The sequence below is a fragment of the Hemitrygon akajei genome, chromosome 8 (genome assembly GCF_048418815.1).
Source record: "Hemitrygon akajei chromosome 8, sHemAka1.3, whole genome shotgun sequence".
Taxonomy (NCBI): domain Eukaryota; kingdom Metazoa; phylum Chordata; class Chondrichthyes; order Myliobatiformes; family Dasyatidae; genus Hemitrygon; species Hemitrygon akajei.
This window is the reverse complement of record NC_133131.1, coordinates 176948321-176964635: the sequence shown is the minus strand read 5'-3', so window position 1 is coordinate 176964635 and position 16315 is coordinate 176948321. Positions and strand designations below refer to the sequence as shown.

The 16315-nt window shown below is 47.9% G+C and overlaps 1 protein-coding gene across 1 annotated transcript in view; it reads left to right on the top strand.

Annotated features, from left to right (window-relative positions):
* LOC140732478 (tonsoku-like protein) overlaps nucleotides 1–16315 on the top strand; it is a 109688-nt gene that overhangs the window by 67221 nt on the left and 26152 nt on the right. Inside the window, 4 exon segments of the mRNA XM_073055189.1 lie at nucleotides 4087–4207; nucleotides 5474–5913; nucleotides 5915–6352; nucleotides 8404–8510. Coding sequence (XP_072911290.1) covers nucleotides 4087–4207; nucleotides 5474–5913; nucleotides 5915–6352; nucleotides 8404–8510 — 1106 coding nt within the window.

The window sequence follows — 16315 nt, the reverse complement described above, 5'->3', positions numbered from 1 at the left end:
TCTGTTTCTCATCTTTATTTCCTACCTCTAGGACCTTTTTCTTCGCTAAGGGCAGATCTACCTTCTCTCCCTTACCCCCTTTTACGTTACTATTCCTCGTTTTACCACCCTCGAAACCCTCGTGGCACAGGGTCGGTAAAGACGTCTGGGCCAAATCAAAACTGGCCAATTTTAAACTGCTCCCGTTCTCAGCTGCCGTTCTCGACAGGCTGCGAGTGTCCGCGCATGCGGGATAGCTCGGGGACTCTATGGGCGGGGCCTCAACACGCACCAGTCGGCAGGTCATAGTCATGGCCGACCAAACTTTTCCTCCTGCTAAATCGTTCCCAAGGAGGACATCCACGTCAGTTCTCGGGAATTCTGATGGCACTCCCATTTCAACTGATCCATACACCAGCTCACAATCCAAAATGACCCTACGCAAAGACACCCTTTCTGTCCCTTTTCCTATTCCTCTCAGGGCTACCTCGCCCGTCGGAGGTCCGAATTGTAATACGTTACGGCTAATTAATGATAGCTCCGCCCCCGTGTCTCTCCAAATCCGTACGGGAATTGGCGGGTCTCCCTTCCTCACAGACACGGTTCCGTGTGACAGATAAATCTCCGACCCCTCGCGCTCTCTGCTCCCCTGGGACCTTCTTGCCGATTTTCTGATTACCACTGCACACCCGATAGGGATCGCTGCTTTCCCTCTCTCTGGCTCCTTTCTCGGAGCAAAGCATTTAGATGCAATATGACCCACCTTTCCACAATTAAAACAGGTCAAGCCAGGACCTCTCCTGCCGTCTTGCCTCTCCTCCTCAATTTTACCACTAGCTCCCAGCGGGATCTCCACCTCAGCCGGCGGGCTTTCTCTACCGTTCCCACGGTCTCTCTGGTAACTTTTTGGCAAGGAAAACTTTGTCTTGTGGGTTAGGGCATATTCATCTGCGAACCTAGCAATTTCTGAGATGGACTGATTCGTCCTCTCATTCAAATACATCCGGATCTCCTCCGGAACACAGCCTTTAAATTCCTCAATTAAAAATAACTCCCTGAGATGCCCATAATTCTCGGCCACCTTTTCCGCGGTGCACCAACGGTCCAAGAGCACACCCTTCTCATGGGCTAGCTCGGTATATGTTTGATTCCACCCTTTCCTTAAATTTCGGAACCTTTGTCTATACGCCTCAGGTACTAACTCGTAACCTCGGAGAATGGCCTCCTTTACTTGATCATAATTCCCTTCCCCTTCTGGGGGCAGCGCGGCATATACCCGCTGTGCTTTCCCTGGTAACACACTTTGTAACAACGCCACCCACTGCTCTCTGGGCCACTTCTGATTCACTGCCACCTTTTCAAAAAGCAAGAAATAACTATCAACATCCGTCTCCTCGAACGGGGGGACCAACCTCAACGCTCCGACTAACATCAAACCCCTCCTCTCTCTCTTGCCCTTGAGCTCTTCGCTCTTGCTTTCGCCTGTCCAGCTCCAATTCATGGCTCCTTTGTTTCTCTTTCTCTTCTGCTTCTGCTTCTAGCTGCTTTAGCTGGAGCTCATGACCCCGTTTCATCTCTAATTCCTTTAGTTTGAACACCTGCTCCCTTTCCTTTTCCTTTGCAGCTCATTCCTCAGCCTTTTCAGCTGCTTCTAGCTGCTTTACTTTAAGATCATGGTCCAACCTTACTTTCTCCAACTCTACCTGATCTGTCCCACTCGCTAATCTCTTTTCGGGGATATTTTCCAAATCCTCAGCTGCAAACACCTCCTTCCCAATGTAATACTGATTTATGACCCCTCGCACTTCCTGCTTTTTCATTGATGACCTCACCTGTGCGAGGCCTAACCCCTTTGCCAGATTTACCAAGTCTGATTTGATAGCCGTCCCTAGCGCCTCTACAGTCGGGTTTCTCATAAATTCACCCACATCCATCTTTGCTGGTTTCCTGTCTGGCTACCTGCGTAACCAGATTTAAGTTTGGACTTGCAGCCCGATTCACTGACCCTCCCCTTTGGTTTCAAATCCCGGACGAGCAACCCACTTGTTACATTTCCCAGTAACCGGGTGACTGACCAGCAAAGATAGATAGGTCTGCTGAAGCCTGATGCTACTATTTTCAAACGTTTTTATTTATAAAGGGGCACAAACGTATGGTTAATACAAAACATTCAGATCATATATGTCGTCACAACTCAATCTAAAGCACAGGTATAGTAACAATCAATCAGAAATAAGCTCTATCGTTGTCTAGGGGTAATGTAGATATATCTTGTTTGCTGGATATCTAAAAGTCTTTTGTGGTCACTGCAGTTCCACCAGCTGCCGTCGTTGTGGTGTCGCGTTGGTGCACTTTTGTTAGAAAGAGAGAGATTGAATGAAACATTTACCCGACAGGTTTTCCAACCTGTAGGAGTTTGTCGGAAGTCTCGTTGGGGAATGGACTCTCATCTGTGGCCTCCCCTGTAGCTAGGCCATTCTTCCGTGGTGAGGTCGCCAATCCCAGGCAAGGAAAAGACGCACACGAACCCCACCACCGGCTGTCGCTATCAAAACGCTGTCACAGGATTTCTAGCGTGTCTTCTGGTGCGTGTGTGGCCCCGCCTCGGCAGCCCACCTTTTATCTTCCTCACGGGATCGCCGGTGTCAATCTCTCTCTCAACCAGCCCACGTTGCCCGAGGGCTTTACACGTGGTCTTCATGAGACAATAGTCAGAGTCACTTTATTCTGCTTCCCGGGGGAACGTGGTCTTCCGCACGTCTCCCTCTCTCTCCCATTTTCCTGTGTCTATTCAGCACGTCTCTCCCCCTCTTGGGTCATTTGACCCCCCCTTGACTAGGGCTCTTGCGATTCTCACAAAGGAGGGGGCTGGGGTCATAACAATCTAAATTAGAAAAATAACTGTTTCGTACCTCTCCTTTAAACTTCCCCCTCTCACCGTCAGTACATTCCCTCTTGTAGTTGAGATTTCTGCACTGAGAAAATCCTCTGACTGTCTACTCTATCTATGCCTCTTATCAATTTCCACACAGCCTTCGTTCCAGAGAAAACAGCGCAGCTTTATCCAACCTGTACTTGGAGCACACACCCTCTAATCCAGGCGGCATCCTGGTCCGCCAGAAAAAGCAGTATCTCCCAGTGGCCACATATTTTAATTCCACGTCCCATTCCCATTCTGATATGTCTATCCATGGCCTCCTCTATTGTCAAAATGAATCCAAACTCAGGTTGGAGGAACAACACCTTATATACCGGCTGGGTAGCCTCCAACCTGATGGCATGAACATTGACTTCTCTAACTTCCGTTAATGCCCCTCCTCCCCTTCTTACCCCATCTCTGACATATTTAGTTGTTTGCCTGTTCTCCATCTCCCTCTGGTGCTCCCCCCCACTTTCTTTCTCCCGAGGCCTCCCGTCCCATGATCCTTTCCCTTCTCCAGCTCTGTATCACTTTCGCCAATCACCTTTCCAGCTCTTAGCTTCATCCCATCCCCTCCGGTCTTCTCCTAACATTTCGCATTTCCCCCTCCCCCCACTATTTTCAAATCTCTTACTATCTTTCCTTTCAGTTAGTCCTGACGAAGGGTCTCGGCCCGAAACGTTGACAGCGCTTCTCCCCGTAGATGCTGCCTGGCCTGCTGCGTTCCACCAGCATTTTGTGTGTGTTGTTGTTGGCATCCTGGTGAGCCTTTTCTGCACCCTCTGCAAAACTCCCACGTCCTTGCTGTAATAGACGCAGTTCCCCAAGTGCGGCCTGTTTGGAGGTACAATGTGAAACAGCACCTTCCAGCCTAACGAGTTGCACCACCCAGCAACCCACCTACACACAGGACAATTTACAATGACCAATTGACCTGCCAGCTGGTACTACTTTGGAATATGGGAGGAAGCCCATGCATTCCAAGGGAAGTACGTACAAACTCCTTACAGATGCCACCGGAATTGAACTCTGGAACAGCCGAGCTGTAGCATCGTGCTAACGTTACTGTGGAAGTACTTACAGGATAGCAATGATTGTAATAGTGCACCCACCTCCAGAGTTTGCCTCTCCCGTGGATGAGTGTGAGCGCGCGCATCTTACTGGGTGCTCTTCTCTTTGATCCTCAGGGTCAGACTCCCCTGGACAGTCTGCACAAGTGGGAGCGCGACTATCGCACGGACCTCGACCACGATACGAGGCTGCAGTGCAGACATCTGGAGAAGCTGCTGATGAGCGCCCTGGCCCGAGGTGAGCCTCATCGTAAGTCCACTCCCGCAGTTCATCCAGATCCAGTCCCGGCTGGTGACTCCTTCTCCATCACACTGGCTCATTCCCGGGTATCGGTGAAAAGGTTTTATTATAAAGCATAAGACGTAGGAGCACAATTACACTACTTGGCCCATCAAGTCTGCACCGCTATTCCATCATGCCTGATTTATTATCCCTCTCAACCCCATTCTCCTGCCTTCTCACTATGACTCATCAAGAACCTGTCAACCTCCACTTTAAGTTTACCCGATGATTTGGCCTCCACAGCCGTTTGTGGCAATGAATTTCAGAGATTCACCACCCTCTCCTCTAGCTAAAGAAATTCCTCCTCATCTTTGTTCCAAAGAAAAGTCCTTCTTTTCTGAGGCTGTGCCCTCTGGTCCAAGACTTACCCACAAAATAAAACATTCTCCTCACATCCCCTCTATCTAGACCTTTCAATATTCAACAGGTTTCAATGAGATTCCCCCTTCATTCTTCTAAGTTTCAGTGAGTACAGGCCCAGAGCTATCAAATGCTCTCACTAACCATTTCATTCCTGGAATCATGAACTTCCTCTGGACCCTCTCCATGCCAGCATATCTTTTCTTAGATAAGGGGCCTAAAACTCCAAGTGCAGTCTGACCAGCCTTTAGGGAATCCTGCACAAGGACTTCCAAGTCCCTTTGCGCCTCCAATTTTTGTGTTTTCTCTCCATTTAGAAAATAGTCAAACTTTCATTTCTTTCTACTGAAGTGCATGACCATACACTTCTCAACACTGTATACAATCTGCCACCACTTCTTCCCCTTCTCTTAACTTATCTACAGTAAGTCCTTCTGTAGCCCCTCTACTTCCTCAAAATACTTGCCCCTCCACCTATCTTCATATTGTCTGCAAACTTTGCAACAAAGTCATTAATTCCGTCATCCAAATCATAGACGTATAGCGTAAAAAGAACTGAGAAGTTGACCTTGAGTCTGGTGGATATGTCCTCAGGCTTTTTGCATGTATGGTTTCATATTTGGGACCAGCTCACTGAAGGGAGGTCTAAGATTGAGGGGTCAGTTAGATTGTTTTATTTGCTCATTTCTGCACTGTTTGGACCTTCTAAATTCCTACTGTCTCTGACCGGGGAGTGTATGATGGAGCAGCGTGAGGGAGCTTCTCTCTGTGACTGATTCCAGAATGTGTGATGGGATGGTATGGACAGTTTCACCTTGTCCCCCTGTGTGAGGTCTAACCTGGTGTTGTGCTCCCATGCAGGTCCCCAGCTTGGCCAGTGTTTCGGAGAGAGCGACCTGTTTGACTCGGAGAGTTCTCAGAAGAACCCGTTGCCTGCCTCACAGGACACTGACGGACGGAGGGCAGGGAGGGTAACCCTGACCCAAAGCCGCAGCACCCAGGGGTACCGGCACAGGGGAGCCCAGGAATCCCGACTTCACACTGCATGCAGCACCCAGCTATCCTCCCAGAGCAGAATGGGACACTCGGACAATAGGGAGGTGGGCTCTCCGGCACCACCAGAAGGGGAGGGGGAGGAGGAAGTCCCTATGGATCGGTTCCACCTAGTGAGGAAGCCACAGAGAGCAGCGGTTCCCACATCTCTGTGTGACCTTGGAGTTGCCGGTGGTCATGGCCCCGAGCTGGGGAGGGTATCAGGCGACCCCAGCCCTGCGGCTTCCACCTACCAGGCAGCGATGCGGGGGGCTGGGCAGTGCCAAGTCCCGCATGCTGTCCCAGGCCGTAGTGGACCCCCCTCAGATATCCACCAACCCGCCAGCCAGACCGGCGCTGGTCCCCGATGCAGAGTACCCGGGTGATGACTGGCTGGAGGACGATCTGGGTGACCGCCGGCGGAGGAAGAGGCCGCGGGAACATGGGGGGGCGTCCCCAGACGTCAGCCCGGCAGAGTCGGACTCGGCCAGCGAGGATGAGCTCTTCAGCGGTTCCCCCGCCAAGTCGGCGCCTGCGGCCCCCGGATCCCGTGGCGGTCCTGCCCCGCAGAGGAAGAGGCGGCGGCAGGTTCGGATGACCCAGATCGTGGAAAGGACAGTGGTCGGGAGGACAGGGAGGACCGCTGGCACGTCTGCCAACCGCATCCCTGAGCTCGGCACTCCAGTAGCAGCCCCTTACAACCCCACGGTAACACAATGCTCTCTTTATCCTCTCCCTGTCCATCCCTCCCTTTCTCCGTACGCCTATCCGCCCCTCCCTCCCTCCCTCCCTCCACCCTGCGGCTCAAAACAAGGTCAACTCTCCGCCATCACTGCCTTGAAGAAGGGTCATCAACTATCTATTCATTTCCATTGATGCTGACTTTCTCTAGCACTTTGGGTGTGTTGCTCTGTGACAATGATCTGTCCTAGTAATTCAATCTCCAGTCACTAACTCGAGGAAATCTGCAGATGCTGGAAATTCAAACAACACACACACACAAAATGCTGGTGGAACACAGCAGGCCAAGCAGCATCTATAGGGAGAAGCGATGTCGATGTTTCGGGCCGAGAACCTTCGTCAGGACTGACTGAAAGGAAAGATAGTAAGAGATTTGAAAGTAGTGGGGGGGAGGGGGAAATGCGAAATGATAGGAGAAGACCGGAGGGGGTGGGATGAAGCTAAGAGCTGGAAAGCTGATTGGCGAAAGTGATACAGAGCTGGAGAAGGGAAAGGATCATGGGACGGGAGGTCCCGCGATAAAGAAAGGGGGAGGGGAGCACCAGAGGGAGATGGAGAACAGGCAAAGTGATGGGCAGAGGGAGAGAAAAAAAACAAACAACTAAATATATCAGGGATGGGGTAAGAAGGGGAGGAGGGGCATTAACGGAAGTTAGAGAAGTCAATGTTCTTGCCATCAGGTTGGAGGCTACCCAGCCGGTATATGAGGTGTTGTTCCTCCAACCTGAGTGTGGATTCATCTTGACAGTAGAGGAGGCCGTGGATAGACATATCAGAATGGGAATGGGACGTGGAATTAAAATGTGTGGCCACTGGGAGATCCTGCTTTCTCTGGCGGACAGAGCGTAGGTGTTAAGCGAAACGGTCTCCCAGTCTGCGTCGGGTCTCACCAATATATAAAAGGCCACACCGGGAGCACCGGACGCAGTATACCACACCAGCCGACTCACAGGTGAAGTGTCGCCTCACCTGGAAGGACTGTCTGGGACCCTGAATGGTGGTGAGGGAGGAAGTGTAAGGGCAGGTGTAGCACTTGTTCCGTTTACAAGGATAAGCACCAGGAGTGAGATCGGTGGGAAGGGATGGGGGGGACGAGTGGACAAGGGAGTCGCGTAGGGAGCGATCCCTGCAAAAAGCAGAAAGAGGGGGGAGGGAAAATGTGCTTGGTAGTGGGATCCCATTGGAGGTGGCAGAAGTTATGGGGAATTATACGTTGGACCTGGAGGCTGGTGGGGTGGTAGGTAAGGACAAGGGGAACCCTATCCCGAGTGGGGCGGCGGGCGGGCGGGCGGATGGAGTGAGGGCATCATCCCTGACATATTTAGTTGTTTGTTTTTTTTCTCTCTCTGCCCATCATTCTGCCTGTTCTCCATCTCCCCCTGGTGCTCCCCCCTCCCCCTTTCTTTCTCCCATCCCATGATCCTTTCCCTTCTCCAGCTCTGTATCACTTTCGCCAATCACCTTTCCAGCTCTTAGCTTCATCCCACCCCCTCCGGTCTTCTCCTATCATTTCGCATTTCCCCCTCCCCCCCCCCACTACTTACAAATCTCTTAGTATCTTTCCTTTCAGTTAGTCCTGACGAAGGGTCTCGGCCCAAAACGTCGACAGCGCTTCTCCTTATAGATGCTGCCTGGCCTGCTGCGTTCCACCAGCATTTTGTGTGTGTTGTTCCAGTCACTAACTGTTCAACCTTCCCTGTTTACTGAGTAGTTAAAAGTCGTTTTCTCAAGTTTATCATGGGTACTGGGGCATAGGCTGCCAACAGCAGCTCGCCAGAGCTCACCAGTCTTTCAAGATGTAGCCGATCGAAGATCCTTCCTCACCCAGGGATGAGGTCTGTTGGTGTTTCTGTATCTGTGGGTTCTGATGGAATGGGGCTGCTAGCCCCTCCTTTTGCAACCTCTTCGGGACCGTCCGTGACAAGAGTCTAGTTACCAAGTCAGTAGTTGCTAACCGTCTAATGTGCCCTGTTAGTTCAGTGAGTGGTCACTCACCATCGATCTTGGTCTCGCCCTAGAGTTCAGTGCCGCCGATGACGCAGTCTGTGAACACGACAGTGGTTCCGTCCATCAGGGTCAGGGTCAAGGTTCAAGAGTGTACGTTCCTGATCCCTGTGCCACACAGGTATGTCGGCGGGTTACTGAGAGGATCTGGCATGCAAGAGCAAGAAGGGAATGCTGAGCCTTAATAAGGCATTGATCAGACCACACTTGGAGTTTTGTGAGCAGTTTTGGTGCCTCTTGTCTGAGAAGCGAGAATCCGGGGGGGTTCGTGAGTAATTCCAGGGATGAAAGGGTTGACAAATGTGTGTTTGATGGCTCTGGGCATATAGTTCCTGGAGTTTAGAAGAATGAGGGGCATCTCTGTTCAATATTGAGAGGATCACAAAGACAAGAAAATCTACCGATGCTGGAAATCTAACACAAAATGCTGGAGGAACTCAGCAGGCCAGGCTGCATCTGTGGTAAAGAGTAAACAATCAACGTTTCAGGACAAGACCCTTCATGAGGACTATCGAAACATCTAAATAGAATGAATGTGAAGAGGATGTTTCCTATAGTGGGGGGAGTCTTGAGAAACTGAGTTACAGAGAAAGACTTTATTCCCTGGAGCGTGGAAGAATGAGGGGTGATTTGATAGAGGTGTATAAAATTATGATGGGCATAGATAGAGTGAATGCAAGCAGGCTTTTTCCACTGAGGCTAGGGGAGAAAAAAACCAGAGGACATGGGTTAAGGGTGAAGGGGGAAAAGTTTAAAGGGAACATTAGGGGGGCTTCTTCACACAGAGAGTGGTGGGAGTGTGGAATGAGCTGCCAGATGAAGTGGTGAATGCTGGCTCACTTTTAACATTTATGAAAAACTTGGACAGGTACATGGATGAGAGGGGTTTGGAGGGATATGGGCCAGGTGCAGATCAGTGGGACCAGACAGAAAAATGGTTTCAGCACAGCCAAGAAGGGCCAAAAGGCCTGTTTCAGTGCTGTAATGTTCTATGGTTCTAGGATCAGAGGGCACAGCCTCAGAATAGAGGGGCGTCCATTTAAAACAAGAGATGAGGAGGAATTTCTTTAGCCAGAGTGTAGTGAATCTGTGAAACTCATTGCCATAGATGGCTGTTGAACCCAAGTCATTGAGCACATTTAAAGCAGAGATTGATCGGTTCTTGATCAGTCAGGGTGTCAAAGGTTACTGGAGAAGACAGGAGAATGGGGTTGAGACGGATAATAAATCAGCCATGATGGAACGGCAGAGCAGACTCGATGGGCTAATGCTATGTCTTAGTCTTATAGTCACTCAAACTGGACAGTCTTGCTGTCAATTAACAGTCTGCAGCTTGGAGCGATCTCCCGGAAAAGGGGCAGGGAGGGAGGCAATGAGGATTGGGAAGGAGAGTGGGACTTTTGCATCTCCTTCTCAAATTGTAGGCTGAATTCTATCATATTATGATTACTGCCTCCTAAGGGTTCCTTTATCTTAAGCTCCCTAATCAAATCTGCTTCATTGCACAACACTGAATCCAAAATTGCCTTTCCCTAGTGGGCTCAACCCAGGGGTGAGTTGGGAGCTCAGTCCTGGGGGATTGGGGAGAGGGTGAATGGGGAAGTCATCCCCAAGGGGATTGGAGAGGATGGGTATCTCGCTCCCAGGGGGGATTGTGAAAGCTGAGATGGAAGATCAGCTGTCTCCTGGTGAATATGTTGGGCAGGTCACTGCTCCTAATGCTGCATTCTAAATCTGCAAACAAGCCAAAACAGGTTGCAGACCATCTCCAGATCAGTTTGCATCCAGGCAGCATAAAGGCAGTGGGTTCGGCACTGTCAGCACAGAAATAGTCCCTTCGACCCAACTTCTCCATGCCATCCAAGATGCCCCATGCAAACTACTCCCACTTACCTGCATTTGATCCAAATCTTTCTAAACCTTTCCTTCCATGTACCTGTTCAACTACATTTTCAAAGTTGTTATTGAACCATTTCTCTGGCAGCTCTTTCCACATACTGACCACCCTTTGTGTTTTTATTTAAAGCTGCCTCTCCAGGTTCTTGTTAAATCTCCCCATCCCCTTCCGTCTTCTGTTCCCCACTCCAGTCTCTTACTCTTTTCACCTGCTATCAACTCCCTCTGTGCCTCTCCTCCTTCCCTTTCTCCCATGGTCCACTCTCCATTCTGGCAGATTCCGTAAGACCAAAGACTCCACCTGCACATTAACCTTTGGGGAGTCCTGCACAAAGACTCCCAAATCCCTATTTTTGTCTTTTCTGTCCATTTAGAAAATAGATGGACCCTTTCATTTCTTCTACCAAAGTGCATGACCATACATTCCTGACACTGTATTCCACCTGCCACTTCTTTGTCCATTCTCCTAATCTGTCCTTCTGTAACCTCCCTATTTCCTCAAAACTACCTGCCCTTCCACCTATCTTCACATCATCTGCAAACTTTGCTACAAGGCCATCAATTCTATCATCTAAATCATTGACATGAACATAAAAAGAATTGTCTCCACACAGACCCTGTGGAACACCACTCGTCCCCAGCAGCCAGACAGAAAGGGCTCCCTTTATTCCCACTCTTTCTCTCCTGTCAATCAGCCACTGCTTTATCCATGCTAGAAACTGCCCTGTAATACCATAGGTTCGTAGCTCGTAAAGCAGCCTCGTGAAGAGAGAGACAATATAGGACCTAAGGAGCAGAATGTTGAATCTGTCTAGGTAGAGATTAGGAATAGCAAAGCAAAAGAATTACTAATGGGAGTTGTCTGCAGGCCATTTAATTACATTTAATGGCACAGGGAATAAATCAACAAATATTTGAGGAACAGCAGTTATTGTGTGGGCTTTAACTTGCACGTAGATTGGGTGAATCAAGTTGGGCAAGGCAGTCCTGAGGAAGACTTCATAGAATGCATATGTGATAGCTTTCTTGAACACCATGTTACTGAACCTACAAGGGAACGTACTGTCTTGGATCTGGTCTGTATAATGAGAGAGGTAAAATTAGTGATGTTGTAGTTAGGGATCCTCTTGGAAAGAGTGATTGCAGTATGACTGAGTTTCTCATACTGGAGGGTGCAGTAGTTCAACCTAAAACCAGTGTATTATGCCTAAACAATGGAGACTGCAATGGGATGAGGGAGGATTTGGCGAGTTTAGAACGGGAACAGAGACTATATGGTGGGACAGTTGAGGAATGGTAGAATACTTTTAAACAGATTTTTCACGGTGCTCAATAAAAGTATATTCCAGTTAAAAGCAAGCACGGTAGGGGTGGGGAGAGCCAGCCTTGGATAACTATGGAAATGAAGGAAGGCACCAAACTAAAAGCTCATGCTTACAAAGTCACCAAGAGTAGTGAGAAACTGGAAGATTGGGAAAACTTTAAAAAGCAGCAAAGTACCACTAAGTGAGTAATAAAGAAAGGGAAGATAGATTATGAAAATGAACTAGCACAAAATATAAAAACAGATAGAAATAGTTTTTCTAATTACATAAAGCGAAAAAGGGTGGCTAAAGAGGGTGTAGGTCCCTTGGAGGACGAGAAGGGGGAATTGATATTGGGTAATGAGGAAATGGCAGAGGCTTTGAATGACTATTTTGTGTTGGTCTTCATGATGGGGGCACGTCTAACATGCCGAAGAGAGATGTTATGGATGCAGTGGGAGGTGAGGACCTCGATACAATAGCTATCACTAAAGAGGTAGTGCTGAGCAAATTTGTGGGTCTAGGGATAGACAAATCCCCTAGTCCTGACGGAGTACATCCCAGAGTACTGAAAGAAATGTCAGAGGTTAAAGTAGAGGCTTTAGAGATAATTTACTAACATTTTCAGGACTCGGCAGATCCTGGGCAATGGAAGAAGGCAAATGTCACATCGCTGTTTAAAAATGGATGTAGGCAAAAAGCAGGTAACTATAGGCCTGAAATGTTGACTGTACTTTTTTTTCTATAGATGCTACCTGGCCTGCTGAGTTCCTCCAGCATTTTGTGTGTTGCTCGGACTTCCAGCATCTGCAGATTTTCTCTTGTTTGTAACTATAGGCCAGTTAGTTGAAGCTTTCATTAAAGAAGAAATAGAGAGGCATCTGGAAAGACATGGATCCATCAGGCAGATGCAGCATGGATTCAGCAAAGGCAGGTCCTGTTTGACAAACTCACGAGTTCTTTGAGGATAGAATGAATGCAGTGGATAGAGAGGAACAGATGGATGTTATTTACAGTACTTGGATTTCCAGAAGGTGTTCAATAAGGTGCCACATAAAAGACTTATCCATAAGATTAGGATGCATAGAGTTGGGGGTGATGTATTAGCATGGATAGAGGATTGGTTAACTAAAAGAAAGCAGAGATTTGGGATACTTGGGTATTACTCTGGTTGGCAATCAGTGGTGAGTGGTGTGCCACAGGGGTCGATGCTGGGTCCGCAACTGTTCACGATATACAGTACATTAACGATCTGGAAGAGGGAACCAAGTGTAGTGTATCTAAGTTTGCTGATAATACTGAATTGAGTGGAAAAGCAATTTGTGCAGAAGATATGGAGTCTGCAGAGAGAGATGTAGATAGGTTAAGTGAGTGCTAGGGTCTGGCAGATGGAGTATAATATTGGTAAATGTGAGGTCATCTACTTTGGAAGGAAAATGGAAAATGTGGTTATCATTTAAATGGTAAAAGATTGCAGCATGCTGCTGTGTAGAAGGACTTGGGAATAGACAATAGCTGCAGAAGTAGACCATTCGGCCCTTCGAGCCTGCACCGTCATTCTGAGATCATGGCTGATCAACTACTATCAATACCCGGTTCCTGCCTTGTCCCCATATCCCTTGATTCCCCTATCCATAAGATACCTATCTAGCTCCTTCTTGAAAGCATCCAGAGAATTGGCCTCCACTGCCTTCCGAGGCAGTGCATTCCAGACCCCCACAACTCTCTGGGAGAAGAAGTTTTTCCTTAACTCTGTCCTAAATGACCTACCCCTTATTCTCAAACCATGCCCTCTGGTACTGGACTCTCCCAGCATCTGGAACATATTTCCTGCCTCTGTCTTGTCCAATCCCTTAATAATCTTATATGTTGCAATCAGATCCCCTCTCAATCTCCTTAATTCCAGCGTGTACAAGCCCAGTCTCTCTAACCTCTCTGCGTAAGACAGTCCAGACATCCCAGGAATTAACCTTGTGAATCTACGCTGCACTTCCCCTACAGCCAGGATGTCCTTCCTTAACCCTGTAGACCAAAACTGTACACAATACTCCAGGTGTGGTCTCACCAGGGCCCTGTACAAATGCAAAAGGATTTCCTTGCTCTTGTACTCAATTCCCTTTGTAATAAAGGCCAACATTCCATTAGCCTTCTTCACTGCCTGCTGCACTTGCTCATTCACCTTCAGTGACTGATGAACAAGGACTCCTAGATCTCTTTGTATTTCTCCCTTACCTAACTCTACACCATTCAGATAATAATCTGCCTTCCTGTTCTTACTCCCAAAGTGGATAACTTCACACTTATTCACATTAAACGTCATCTGCCAAGTATCTGCCCACTCACTCAGCCTATCCAAGTCACCCTGAATTCTCCTAACATCCTCATCATGTCACACTGCCACCCAGCTTAGTATCATTAGCAAACTTGCTGATGTTATTCTCAATGCCTTCATCTAAATCGTTGACGTAAATCGTAAACAGCTGTGGTCCCAATACTGAGCCCTGTGGCACCCCACTAGTCACCACCTGCCATTCCGAGAAACACCCATTCACCGTTACTCTTTGCTTTCTATCTGCCAACCAGTTTTCTATCCATGTCAATACCTTCCCCCCAATGCCATGAGCTCTGATTTTACCCACCAATCTCCTATGTGGGACCTTATCAAATGCCTTCTGAAAATCAAGGTACACTACATCCACTGGATCTCCCTTGTCTAACTTCCTGGTTACATCCTCGAAAAACTCCAATAGATTAGTCAAGCATGATTTTCCCTTGGTAAATCCATGCTGGCTCGGCCCAATCCTATCACTGCTATCTAGATATGCCACTATTTCATCTTTAATAATGGACTCTAGCATCTTCCCCACTACTGATGTTAGGCTGACAGGACGATAGTTCTCTGTTTTCTCCCTCCCTCCTTTCTTAAAAAGTGGGATAACATTAGCCATTCTCCAATCCTCAGGAACTGATCCTGAATCTAAGGAACATTGGAAAATGATTACCAATGCATCCGCAATTTCCAGAGCCACCTCCTTTAGTACCCTAGGATGCAGACCATCTGGACCTGGGGATTTGTCAGCCTTCAGTCCCATCAGTCTACTCATCACCGTTTCCTTCCTAATGTCAATCTGTTTCATTTCCTCTGTTACCCTATGAACTTGGCCCATCCATACATCTGGGAGATTGCCTGTGTCTTCCCTAGTGAAGGCAGATCTAAAGTACTTATTAAATTCTTCTGCCATTTCTCTGTTTCCCATAACAATTTCACCCAATTCATTCTTCAAGGGCCCAACATTGTTCTTAACTATCTTCTTTCTCTTCACATACCTAAAAAAGCTTTTGCTATCCTCCTTTATATTCCTGGCTAGCTTGCGTTCGTACCTCATTTTTTCTCCCCGTATTGCCTTTTTAGTTACCGTAAGTTCTGTTGTTCCTTAAAAATTTCCCAATCATCTGTCCTCCCATTCACCTTAGCTCTGTCATACTTCCTTTTTTTTAATGCTATGCAATCTCTGACTTCCTTTGTCAACCACTGTGGCCCCTTTCCCCCCTTTGAATCCTTGCTTCTCCGGGGGATGAACTGATTTTGCACCTTATGCATTATTCCCAAGAATACCTGCCATTGCTGTTCCACTGTCTTTTCTGCCAAGATATCCGTCCAGTTAACTTTGGCCAGCTCCTCCCTCATGGCTCCATAGTCTCCTTTGTTCAACTGCAACACTGACACCTCCGATCTGCCCTTATCCTTCTCAAATTGCAGATAAAAACTTATCATATTATGGTCACTACCAGTCGTCTCCAGTCGTCTGGAATGCTTGTGCATGAATCACAAAAGATTGGTGTATAGGTACAGCAGGCTATCAAGAAGACAAATGGGATGTTGGCCTTCATTGCCAGACGGAATTGAAATTAAGAGCAGGGAGGTTGTGCTGCAAGTGTACAGGGTACTGGTGAGGCCACACCTGGAGCACTGCGTGCAGTTCTGGTCTTCTTACTTGAGGAAAGATATACTGGCTTTGGAGGTGGTACAGAGGAGGTTCACCAGGTTGATTCCAGAGATGAGGGGGTTAGACTATGAGGAGAGATTGAGTCACCCGGGACTGTATTCGCTGGAATTCAGAAGAATGGGAGGAGATTTTATAGAACCATAAAATTATGAAAGAGATTGATAAGATAGAGACAGGAAAGTTGTTTCCACTTATAGGTGAAACTAGAACTAGGGGACATAGCCTCAAGATTCAGGGGAGTAGATTTAGGATGGAGATGAGGAGGAACTGCTTTTCCCAGAGAGTGGTGAATCTGTGGAATTCTCTGCCCAATGAAGCAGTGGAGGCTACCTCAGTAGATATATTTAAGACAAGGTTGGATAGATTTTTACATAGTAGGGGAATTAAAGGTCATGTGGAAAAGGCAGGTAGGTGGAGATGAGTCCATGGTCAGATCAGCCATGATCTTACTGACAGGCTTGACGGACCAGGTGGCCCACTCCTACTCCTATTTCTTAAGTTCTTATGTTCAGCTTGTTAAAGGCCTTCTGAAAATCCAAGTACACAACACCAACTGAATCTCCTTTCTCTAACCTCCTTTGAATATCTCAAAGAATTCCAACAAATTGATCAGGCAAGATTTTCCCTTGAGGAAACCATGCTGACTATGGCCTATTTTATCATGTGTCTCCAAGTACCCCCCATAACCACGTCCTTGTCAATTGGCTCCAACATCTTCC